This window comes from Rhineura floridana, chromosome 1, assembly GCF_030035675.1.
Source record: "Rhineura floridana isolate rRhiFlo1 chromosome 1, rRhiFlo1.hap2, whole genome shotgun sequence".
NCBI lineage: Eukaryota > Metazoa > Chordata > Lepidosauria > Squamata > Rhineuridae > Rhineura > Rhineura floridana.
The window spans coordinates 180,554,242-180,566,762 of record NC_084480.1 but is presented as its reverse complement, the minus strand read 5'-3'; the positions used below and the strand labels follow the sequence as shown (position 1 = coordinate 180,566,762).

Here is a 12,521-nt window from a genome sequence, read left to right as displayed (position 1 = left end):
AATGCACATAAGGAAAATGTAGATTTTTAGGAATTTTTTAGCAACATGGATGAGCCCTCCAACATTTCTTTTTGACAGACTTAACCAATTTTATAGCTTCGTATTGATCCCACTTGGGAGATTAGTAAGTAATTTCCCCTTGAATAGCCTCACTGTGAGTTGGCCCAGGTCAACTTTTCCCTCTCCCAGTATTATAGCACTATTTATAACTCTAAAACACTATTTTTAAAAACAAAGTTTAAAAATGAGGGGAAATCAGTAATTAAAGACTATCACCTCCCCATGGGAAAAAAGGCTAACCTGACCTGGGGCAATTCACAGACAGACTATTCAAGGGGAAATTACTCACTGTTCCCGGAGCCAGAATTAGTAGGAAAGCCATAAAGTGGTCCAGTATGCAAGAAATACACTTTTATTGCCAGGAACCTTTGCTGCATGGAATTGACTTGTGAGTAGACATTATAGAAGGCTCTTGGCCATGGAGAAGGACATATGTCAGAGGTAGGGAACTTGTAGGCCTCCAGATTTTGTTGGACTGCAGTTCCCATCAGCCCTGACCATTGGCGATGCTTGTAGGAATTGATGGGAACTGGAATCCAACAACATGTGGAGGGCCATAGGTTCCCCACCCCTGGCATAGTTACTGAATAGAGTGCCATATTATATGTAATGTGGACTCTCCATTCTAATTCCACTTCCAGCTAATTGCAGAAATGTGTTAAAGGGCTCTAGTGTAGAGGTACTTGAGATGCAGTTTGTTATTGGGGGAGTAAGCGTTCCTTGGTTCACGTACAAGTTTAGCTAGACAGTGTCCCTGAGTGCACCACTTTACTTTTCCCCATACAGTACAAGTTAATTGCTATCCTTCACTCCTGTAGATAAAAGGAGAGCACTGCACTTGAGGACATTGTTACAGGCAAAATGCAGGGGAAAGGGTTCAGCTTCCTGGGATCTGTGCAGTACCATTTCTGAGGTTTTTGAATAAAGTTTCCAGAGGACATGATGATCAGCAAATATATGGGGGGAAAACCTACAATTATGGGAATGATGACCTAAGGTACATCTTGAAAGCATAACTCTATTCATGTTAACTCAGAAGCAAGTTCTACTGAGCTCAATGAGCTACTTCCAAATAAGTTTACTATTGGTTAGACAAATCAATTGAAGCCCTTGTATAAATTTACTTTAAAAAAGGGTATCTGTGTTTGACTAGGCAACATATTTCTTATGGAAGAACTTATAAAAAGTTAACAGCAGATGGCAGACATCATCCTAGAGGAAAGGAGGAAGCTATCTTATATCAGTCAGACCATTGGCCTATCTAGCTCAGTATTTTCTACATCTGCCTTCCCAACCTGCTGTCCTCCAAATATTGTTGGACGAAAACTCTAATAATCCCTGACGGGGCTACCTGGAACTATTGGGGGTTGGAGTCCACAACATCTGGAGGGCAGCAGGTTGGTGAAGGCTGGTCTACATCAACTGACAGCAGCTCTCCAGGGTTTTTCAGACAAAGCTCTTTCCCAGCTTTACCTGGATTGAACCTGGGACCTACTGCATGCAAATCATGTGCCCTATTACTGAACTTACAAAAAGGCATTCTCCCTCCCCATCACTGTTACATAAGGGGGAATGCCTCTGCTAAGATAGTGCATGTGTATGCTTTATCAGGTGCTAAGAAAGAAAGAAGTATGCTGTTTTCTTTAAAATGATTATTGCCGCCGTATGGCAACTTTATGCAGATTTTCCTGATTAAAGCTCATTTGTAAACTAAGCTCGTTAACGCAAGGCCATAAAATTTCAGGGGTGAGGAACCTGTGGCCCTCCAGGTTCAGGATAATAGGAGTTGTAGTCCAACAACAGCCGGAGGGCCACAGGTCACACACACACACACAACCAGGGCATAAATCACAAGGAACCAAATGAAGCACTGAAACCTGAAATTAGGGATGGGAGAGAATATAAACTAAATCAGACTTAGTACCAGATTTTGACTGAATTCGACAGTCTACTGTCTTTTCAGTCCAGCACTGATTTCTTGTGGTGGGCCGCATCTGTAATCAGCATGGCTTTTCTTCCCCATTTCCCCCCTGATTTTACATAATCATCTTCATAATCACAATCACTACTATCCATTAACTTCCATGGATTTACATAAGGATTTATGTTAAAAAATTACATAATTTTTTTCGCAGCCCAAAACAAACAGTGGATCAAATCGGTATGGAAAAGCAAGCAGGAACAAAAAAGAAGGTGGATCAGGATTGAACGACAGACTATCAGAATACAAGCAGATCAGAACTAGGCAGCGAACTCCATCCCTACCTGAAATCTATGTTTGTTTGGAAAGAAAATTTCATTGAGTCCAATACAACTTACTTCAATATTAACATGTATAGGATTAGGCTGCATATAAAAGGCTTCATTGCATAATTAACAGAGCTTGGAAAAGTTACTTTTTTGAACTACAACTCCCATCAGCCCAATCCAGTGGCCATGCTGGCTGGGGCTGATGGGAATTGTAGTTCAAAAAAGTAACTTTTCCAAGCTCTGATAATTAACAATAATAAACCAAAGTAAATAAGCAGCTGGAATACTGCATGGGTCTCTTATTAAAGAGGCATTGCTGAAGTCTGCAGAGATTATGCTCTTATATTTACTGCTCTATTTACATACCGATGTTTTCAAAAGGCCTGCATTCGATTCAATGTGTGGTGGATCCCACTTTCCCTTACAGTGCACAACAACTTGTGGAGGAGGCATGCAAGTCAGGTCAGTTCAGTGTCTAGCAAATGGGAGGCCAGCCACTGGATGTTTGCTGCACTGGAAGCCTATTGCCTCGCAAGCTTGTAACACTAACTTCTGCCCTCTTCCTGAAAAGAAAGGTAAACTCAAATTCTGTTCTTCTTCTCTAACTTCCTTTGCCTTTAAGGTTTGGACTGTAGAGGGCTCTCTGAACAGACTGCCTGAGGTAAGGGATACCCAGGGTATGCTGTGAAGGCAGTGCACATGAGGCCACCTCCTTGCTGAAGCTAAGCAGGTCTGAGTGTGGTCAGTGCCGGGATGGGTGACCTCTTGGGAACCACATATATGCCATCTTGGATTCCGTGATGCTTCCATCCAGGTGGGCATATAAATATAAGGAAATAAGTACACAAATACTGTAAAATAATCCAGTCGAGGTGGGCACAGCACACACTTTCTCACTCAGGCCTTGATTGGGCTTGAACTTGGTTGCACTCATCTTCTGCTACTCACATTCCTTCCCAGGCAGCATGGAAGAGAGGCACAACCCTCTCTGTGCTGAGCAGCCAAAGAGGGTCTTTCCAAGATATGGAGGCTGCCCAAGAAACATACATGTTTCTTCACCTAAGCAAGAAAGCCTTGAAAGTGTGGATTCAGCCAGCTGACAACTGGACAGATCTGCACCTTCCCAGGGCCCTGCAGCCAAGTCTTCTCTGACAAGGTGGCAACCTTGCTTTAGACAGCCACCCTACCTGAGGAGGAGGGGAGCTTTCATGGTGCTGATCTGTGCCTTCCAAGGCCCCTGGAACCAAGTCTTCTCAGGCACGTGCTTGCCCCTCTCAGGACAGCCTCCCCACCTGGGAACGTTTGGCTGCAGGAGCCTGGGCAATGGGGCATGCTGGCTGAAGACAGACAAAATTCCCTGCCTCTCCTTTGCTAACATGCAGTGTTTCTATGCTGGTTGGGGAAGAGGGGAAGCCCCTCCTCATGCTGGCCAAGGAGGGGCCTGTGTCTCCTTTGCCAGCATGCAGCATTGGTGTGCCGGCAGAGGAGGAGCATTCCATCCCTCCTTGGGCAACATGCCCCATTGCAGTCTTGTCTTGTCCCATCCCCCATGCTTCAAGGAAGTTGTTATTTCTTATTTTATATGTGCAATTAGCATGTACATTCATCCTTCTCAAGAAAAAGGAAAAAAACATTTAAAAAAATGCTTTAGGGAGGAGGGGGAGAGAAGTGGGTTAGTGGCCTCACTAGTTCTGAGCTAATCAGTGCTGCGCAGAGCAACTTCTATGAAGAACAGAGGGGGAAAGTATGTTTGACCAAAACATGGTGAGTGTGCTTGTACTGCAGGCTTGCCACTAATAATATATATATGTCAGGAAGCACCCAGTGGCTTCCAAATAGTAGTAGTGTCGTGTTATCTAAACTTTCTCTTGTTTTTACACTTTTCAGATACCTTCTGTAAGGATTACTTTAATTGGTGCCACCTGGTTCCCCAGCATGGTGTTTGTAATCATAGTTTCTATGGGAAACAGTGCTGCAGGTCTTGTATAAATTCAAATTTGTAAGTGGTTCTCCAACATATAAAGCATAGCTTTTGAGTGCAAACTTTGCTGCGCCTTCTTACTCGGGACTGACCAGTAAACACACGAGTCTCGAGAGTGCAGTTTGCTCTGAAGCATACTTTAAATATTCAGTGAGCCTGGGCAGAAAATGTAGTCAAGAACTACTTGGATGGTGAGGTGTCTTGAATCTTTTTCAGTATTCTGATGTGACCCCCACTGCTGCTTTGGGTAGGTGTCCTGTTCTTGAGTGGAGGAGAGGGGCTCTTAATGAGCAGGGAACAGTTTTCGATGTTTGAATATTATGGAGGGAGAGCTGATCCTTGGGACGGTGGCATCTTCTTTGGAGAAGATGTTGAAGAGCTGCCTGGAGGATGGACATCTGAAGCCAGCAACAGATATATGAGCTGAGCCTGAGAGAGGATTTTTTTTTACCTCAGTTACCACTGCTAAATAAGTACTTTGGCCACTATCCACCAGGAAGTTCTCTGGTATGAACCCCATTAAAATCCATGGGAGCTAAGCAAGAGCCCTACTACTGCTGAGGAGCATTTCCATGGAGCTTATTATGCAGGAGAAATTTCCACTGGATTGTGCTGAGATATTTATTGCATTTTACCAGTGTTCTTCCACAGCTGTCAGCCATTTCCATGGGACCTCGTGTAGGAGAACTCCTCCGGAGGATTGCGCTGATCACCGGCAGCTTCGTGCCAAGCACTCTAGTGGCAAAATGTATAAACAGCCAATTAAAATGAATACTGTAACTGGTTATATCATTTGAAACATACTTGAGGCATGTTTGCCAATGAATAAACCTGAATTGCTATAGTTAGATCTGTAGCTTTTAATGAAGGGAGAAGAGAGAGACAAGCCTCGGGGTGCCCTTTCTCTCAACATTTGCCAGATAACAAGGGCCACATTCACACTGTATCTTTATTCCACTATTATTACCCCGAAAACAGGCATGGCTTCCCCCAAAAACCCTGGAAAGTGTAGTTTGTGAAGGATACTGAGAGGTGTGAGGAGGCCCCTATTCCCTTCACAGAGCTACAATGTACAGAGTGGTTGAACAGTCAGCCCCTCTTCCCAGAGAACTGTGGGAATTGTAGCTCTATGAGGGGAATAAGGGTCTCCTCACAACTCTCAGCACCCTTCCCAAACTATACTTCCCAGGATTCTTTGGGGGACGCCATGACTGTTTAAAGTGGAGTAATAATGGAATAAAGACGTAGTGTAAATGTGGCCAAGATCCTTTATATTTGTCATTTTCAAATGAGCGGTCTTATTTAATTGTCCTTGTTTTATGCTTTACTGTTAAGTATAAAAAGAGTGTTCTGCCATCAGTGTTACTTAAATGGCTGATTTATACCAAAACTATGTTTGCATTTAAACATAAGGTACTACCATGTTAGATTCCAGCATAGCAGCATAATAAACCTAGGATACCTTTCTTCTTTTTTGCAATGTAACAGCTATTAAGGGCAACTGGAATATGTTTTGCAAGTTTAGAAGCTGTACAGAATGCTGACTTTAGGGGCTGTTTATATTCTGCAATTCTACAGAAGCTCAGAAAGAAATATATACAGTACTGAGCGCATAATGCTGATTCCAGAGTATCTTGGATTTCATTAAACAAAACAAGTTTCTCGCTTTTGTGGCTGCAAAGATAATTTTACATCGCAATCCTTTGCATGTCTGCTTGAAAGCAAAGCCCAGTGAGTTCAATGAGACTTACTCCCAGGTAAGTGCATATAAGGTTGCAGCCTTAATGTTACTGCTATTTGTGGTAGGGGTTCCAGCAAAAGCAGAACAAGTTTTGCAAAATGTGGAAAATATGCAAATTTGTATTGTTTGCAAAATTTATGCAGAACACAGAATTTAACTTTTCTTGGTGCTGAATTTTCCACTATTGGAAGTGCAGACTGTACACAGCTATGGCTAAAATGCACTCTGCAGTTACAGCATTGGTGCTGCCCCAAGGTTTTCTGGTGCTGTCAACCCCAGATGGGAATCTGAATATTTATGTTATCTGAAATTTATTAAATTTTTATTTGTTTCCTTAATGTCTCATCTCTTATTTGGTCATGTTCAAAAGTAATTTACCCTTCTCATTTTCTGATGTTTGTATCCCATTGTAAAAGTTTTACTGTATCCATTTCTTGCCAACATTTACTACATCTTAGCAGAACATCCTATCAATCTATTGGACGTGTACGTACACCCACCAATTGCCATGCCCAGAATCCAGGGTAAGATTATACAGACATAGGGATCAATAGGAATAGGCTCCTGTAATTATAGTCTTTCCACAATGTCCTTGCGAGGAAGGCCAGTCATGTAAGTGTCATTCTTATATCTGCTACCACCTTTTCCCCCTCGAACTCTGGCCAGGAAAGGGGTCCAGACTTATGAGCCAATTATCTGCCTGGGAGAACTAGCCCCAGATAGCACCTTCATGGTCTAGGGGGTAACTTGCTATTCTTGTACTCTCCCTTAGGCAAAGGTAGATAGCATAAAGGCAAGTAATTTAGCACATGAGAGGACTGCAGTTCCATGGACTAAGAACATAAGAGAAGCCGGCTGGATATAGTCCAGCATTCTGTTCTCAGAGTGGCCAACTACTGTGGACTTGTCACTCTAAACCTCAAAGCCAGATCAAAGAAGGATTTTATTAAGAATATGAACTAAGTGACAAGGGAAAGCGGGATGGTACTTTCAGAAAATAAACATTAAGGAACAAGCTAATCCATGGAAGACTACTGGAGATAGTCACAGTCACCCAATACAGATTGCAAGCATGCGGAAACCTTGGATGGTCAAATTTGAGGACAAAGGAATACTGGCACCAGATTCCATATTTATGGCATTCGCTCACAGGTGGTCTTGAATGACAGACTCCCTTTAAAAGCAGGAGATGGTTGGAAAGCAAATTGCTTGATCTACTGCTGATAGACAGGTAATATCAAAGTATTGCTTTAAAGTGGCACTGTGGCAGGAGTTACACAATTTGGTTGCTTGCAAATAGGGATGGGGAAAATTTGATGCAGTTCTCTTTTAAAGCTAAAATCTATTAAATTGGCACTTACCGAAATAGTATGAGAACCAAAACACAGCCATCCTTTGAAATTTGCACTTCCTGAATTTTGCAATGCAGTTCTCCAACCATTGTTTACAAAAATGCATACATTAGAGGAAATGTGCATAAAAATTAGTCTATTAGTGAATGACACAAAATGCATTATATTAGGGGAAATTGCTAGCAAAAATATGTACAGTAGTCAAAACTACATAGAAACATGTTTATTAGGAGAAATTCACACTAAAACGCTGAAGAATTTTCAAGAGGATTTTTTTAAAAAAAAAATCGCAAATTGGTGCAGAAATGTGGAGAACTGAATTTAAGATTGGAAGAATGAGAAACTGAGAGAACCAAAACAGACTCTTCTATCTCTACTTGGAAGTAATAATGACGAGAGGTTTTATGTCTTAAAGAGACATCCTGTGTCACAGCTCTGTTCTCAATGGGTCAATTAAATACCATGCAATAAAACAGCATAGGGCATGTTTGTCGCCCACCTTATCTATTCACTTTCTCTCGTATAAGTGAGTGTCTACCATTTGCTCCCATAGGCAAAAGATAAGCAGTGCTATTATTAACAATAACAGTAATAATGAATCACCTTTCACATAATTCTCGAGGTGATTTATAAACCTACTGTAATTGGCTACACTATTATAAGGAGAGTAGAAAGGAGAAGCTTTTATTCCAGAGTGGCTTAAATAAATGTTATTTCTTAAGGTCAAGATTAAATCAGTAGCTAGCAGTCCCACAGGAAAGATGTTTTAGATTTTCAAAATAATAATAAACAGTTCTTGAAACCTGTTTTCAGAATTAACAAAAGCATCCATATGCTTTGAGAAGCATTTGCTGAGAAGATGGGCTGGTAAGGACATTTTACAGAGATTTCTTGACAGTTCCCATTACTCTAATGCACAGATTATGATTAGCATTATATATAAGTAAGCCAAACATTTCAAGAATGGATGTGAAAATCTCTTGTATTGAAAACCACAAATCCCACGTTTGACCACATGTTACATCAAACCTTAACATTATTTGGATGAAGTCTGAATAGTTTTGTTTCAGGCTAGTTCAACATCTTTCATATTATCCATATTAGAGAAGTTATTTTGTTTTTAATAGGAAGGCCTAGCAATCCAAGTCCCCTAGAACTGCAGCAGTGTGATCAGTCTGTGAACTGGCAAACAGGGCTGCTTTTACACTGCACTTTATTCCGTTATTCTGATGATTTCTTATCTGGTAATTTGTGCATTATATTTGATCTTTCACACGATGCACAAGCTAGCTCCAGAATTCTAGTGGAATGTAGTGGAAGTTTAGCGCTAATTTCTGTGATAAATGACACCAGAAATAATCCATTAACAAGGCTAGGAACCCCGAAGATTGCAGGAGTTTTTCACTATCTGCAGCCGCTCACATGACAGGCATCCCAGCATGCAGTGCGTTCCCACCCTTTAGTCGTGCGGGGGGGGAGTTGCCTACTAATGTTGTACCAGTATTCCGGCATCGGCACAGATAGCAGCAGCATTTCACACACACACACGTCTTGATACAACTACTTGATACAATTTTAAAAGTCAGATCCTAAAGGGAGAGGGCTTGCATGGCGATGGAACGAGATCTTAGACCTCCTACAGTGTGCATGGGTGAGAGACAAAAACAAGCCGTGTGAAAGACCGTTGCACGAAATGTCGGTATATCAGCTGAAAAAGCTGCTCTTCCTTAACGCAACAGGTACTGCAGTGTGAAAGGGATTTTAGAAATCAGGACAGAAGTGCTACCTTTTTAATCCGTTAAACTAACGCAATCAGTCCCATGTGTGAAAGCAGCCTAGGAGAGAACCAGCCTTTTTGCATACTGTCAGGAAAATGTGCACTTCAGAGCAGAACTGCATGCCATGGGAACTGCATGGCTAAAACAGCAGCATTTTGTCATCTCCCATAATAGCCCAGTTTGCATGTCATGGTGAGACATCGTTTAGGGCAGTGGTTCCCAACCTGGGGGCCAGGACCCCCAGGGGGGCCACTAAGTAATCCAGAGGGGGCCGTGAACAGTAAAGAAATGATTTTTTTTTTAAAAAAAGTCTTCACTCCTTCTACACTGTCTGCTTGCCGCTGCCGCTGCAGATGACACCTTCCCCTTGCTCCAAACGAGAGGGGAGGCCTTTTGCTGAAGCGCCAGAGCGTCTTTCAGGCGCACTAAGGGCAGGCATCTGCCTATAGAATACATGGTAGATGCCAAAGGAGGCTGACGGTGGAGCTACCAGGAAGAAGAGGGGATTACTATCACTGATTCCCGTCTTCTTGCACTGCCGCTACTGGCAACGCCCTTACTTAGAATGAGAGGAGAGGGCTTCTTGTGAAGCAAAAAGAAGCAAGCCTGCAAAGAAAGGCTGCTTTCCCCCTTCCTTTTTGGCAGCCAGCCTGCCTCCCTGGGGGGAGGGGGTCACAAAAAAATTTCAGCTTGTAAAGGGGGTCCCGTGCTCATAAAGGTTGGGAACCACTGGTTTAGGGCTTACCACGAGTTACTGGCATGCTAGTATATGGTTCACTCTGCACTACTTGCCTCTGGGAGAAACAAATCATGAAGCCCCGACTAGTGCAAGATGTGAATCAGTGCTTGTGGTTTGATTCTCTCCAAACAAACCTTGAGTGGAAGCCAAGTTTTGTTCTTTGCTTACCACTCACTGTTTATTTGGGAGAAACAAGCCATGTGTGCTGGTTCACACATAATGTGTAAGCCAAGGCTTGTGATTTGTTTCTCCTGCTTTAGGTAAGGTGAAGCCAAAAAGGAGAAAATGAGCAGCATGCACTAACAAATGGCCTGTCTATGATAAGCTATGCTTTGTTGCTTACCATGGGCCATAGTGTGGTAAAAGAGAAGCCATCGCATGTATTTTTATTTATTTATTTAACAAAATTTATACGCTACTTGATTGCAGAAAACCTCGAAGCAGTTTACAAAAAAAACATGTTTTAAAAGCTAGTAATTAAAACATTTTAAAACAATTAAAACAGCAAGTATATTATTTTGTTATGTATAACCAGGTCTGTATAATACATGGCATCATCCTGCTTCAAATCTCTCACTCCCTTCATTTGCTGCCATTTATGCAGGAGGGGAACCTTGGAGTGTAATGATGTAACGATACAATGATATAATGCCACATTTTGGTCCAGTTCACATGTAATGCTAACTGTGGTTTAGCACTATGCGAACAAGCCTGAGCAAAGCAACAGGCCTGGGCTTGCCTCTTCCGCTCCCACCTCTTCCACGGTCAGGAGGAGTTCCGAGTTTAGTTTCACTTTCAAGGAATCTCAGCTTACTATTACACATGAAGCAAGAATCCTTGTTTGAAACAAAGAATGGTTAGTGAAACAAGCCACCAGGGCTGGCACCAAACATGCCGGGGCCCTTGGGCACCAGCCTGCCCCAGGCCCCCATACCCACACAAACGCATGCCCCACCTATCTCTCCCTGAAGAACCCTTCCTTAGAGTGGGTAGGTAGCACTCCCTTCCATGATCTGTGCTGTGGACTGCGGAGAGGGAGCTCCCAGGCACCCCCTATTGCCACGGAGGCCCATGACCCCCCACACGCTCCACCTGCCTCTCCCTTGACATAAATGCTAGTTGCGCTGTGGGCACAAGCCTGCCATCAGCCAGGATGGCAGACAAGGCTTGCCTAAGGGAATAATGTCTCCCTATGTGTGCACATCCCTGCCATAAACCAAGATGGCGGCAGGGGCATCAGTGCCTTAAGGAAGCCTCGGCCACCATCTTAGTTGATGGCAGGCTTGTGCCCACAGCACAACTAGCATTTATGTCAAAGGAGACGTAGGTGGAACATGCAGGGGGTCACAGGCCTGCGCAGCAGTAGGAAGGTACCTGGGAGCTCCCCCTCCGCAATCCGTGGCGCAGATCACAGAAGGGAGCACTACCCACCCACCCTAAGGAGCGGCCCTTCAAAGGCCCTCTGCCAGGGCCTGACCTGGCCACCCTCTGGCACCAGCCCTGCAAGCCATGTTGAGTTGCCAGGTCGGAAGCATCCCAAACCCTCATATTTCAGGGACAGGCCCTAGTGATGTCATGGGGTGGGCCCAAGTGATGTCATTAAGCATGATACAGTATATTAAGCATAAGCCACAGTTGCTTGGTGCAAAAAATTCAAATAAAAACATTTCTCTGATTGGAAATTAAGATAGAAATCTTAGCTAAAAGTTGGAGCCTGCGTAGAGAATATTTAATGTCGTTAACTTGCTTCTGGCAAAAAGGGTTCAAGTGCCCTCAGGCCAGGCCAGGCCAGTCACCAGAAGGCCACTGTAGGAAGAAAGGAGCCTAGTGTTGTGAATATGTTAGATGGCAGCATTCAGGAGTAAAGATGGATGCCCCTGAAGGCTGCAATTCTAAACACACTTACTAAGCCGCATAGAACTCAATAGGACTTACATCTCAGTAGATATGGTTTGGATTGTGATGTTGGTAAAGCTTAACTAGGGATCCTCCACAAAGATATTCATAGCCAATCAGGGTTGGCAACCCCCAGCCAGGAATGCCCTGACCCTACCTTTTAAAATGTCTGCTCCAAACTTCTTTACAGATTTGACCCTTCACTTCAGAAAGAGGTCTGATAAATGAGTAATAGTAAGAAGATTCTCTACTCTTTTCTGTCTACGTTATGGGCTACTATGAACTCACTTTGACAGCCAACCCAATTCCAGTGAATAATAATTGACAGAGAGAAAACACACATGGTTTGGTCTACCTTCATAAGCATGAGCTTGGGAACAACAGCAGTTGCAGCCACGCTGCCCAGTATGTGAATTCTCTTTTACCTCTATTGGGAAAGAAACAAACTGCCATGTAAACAACAAGATGCATCATCAGTGGGTTTAAGGGGGATGAGAGGAGCACATGGAACCACTGTTGTTGCATCTATGGATGAAAGGGAGTGATGTCAGAGGTAAATGAAATGCAAATAGAAAAAGAAAAAGACAGTGATGATTTCCTAAATGCAATACCATATCAACCACAAGATTCCTATGAGTAAGGCAGAAAACTCAGCATCCCACAACCAGTCAGGATTCCTAACCAAAACCCAAAACTAAAAAATTCTTGGCAGCCAGTCAGCCAA

At 43.1% G+C, this 12,521-nt stretch overlaps 1 protein-coding gene across 2 annotated transcripts in view; it reads left to right on the top strand.

The window, feature by feature from the left end:
- The window catches only part of ADAMTS16 (ADAM metallopeptidase with thrombospondin type 1 motif 16), a 91,574-nt gene extending 86,275 nt beyond the window's left edge, over positions 1 to 5,299 (top strand). Inside the window, exons 22-23 of one of the 2 annotated variants that reach the window (XM_061637768.1) lie at positions 2,738 to 2,885; positions 4,198 to 5,299. In XM_061637768.1, the coding sequence (XP_061493752.1) occupies positions 2,738 to 2,885; positions 4,198 to 4,313 (264 nt within the window). In that variant the 3' untranslated portion in view covers positions 4,314 to 5,299. The remainder of the gene's footprint in view (positions 1 to 2,737; positions 2,886 to 4,197) is intronic. The other variant, XM_061637779.1, reaches the window with a different exon arrangement.
- Positions 5,300 to 12,521: the final 7,222 nt, after the last annotated feature.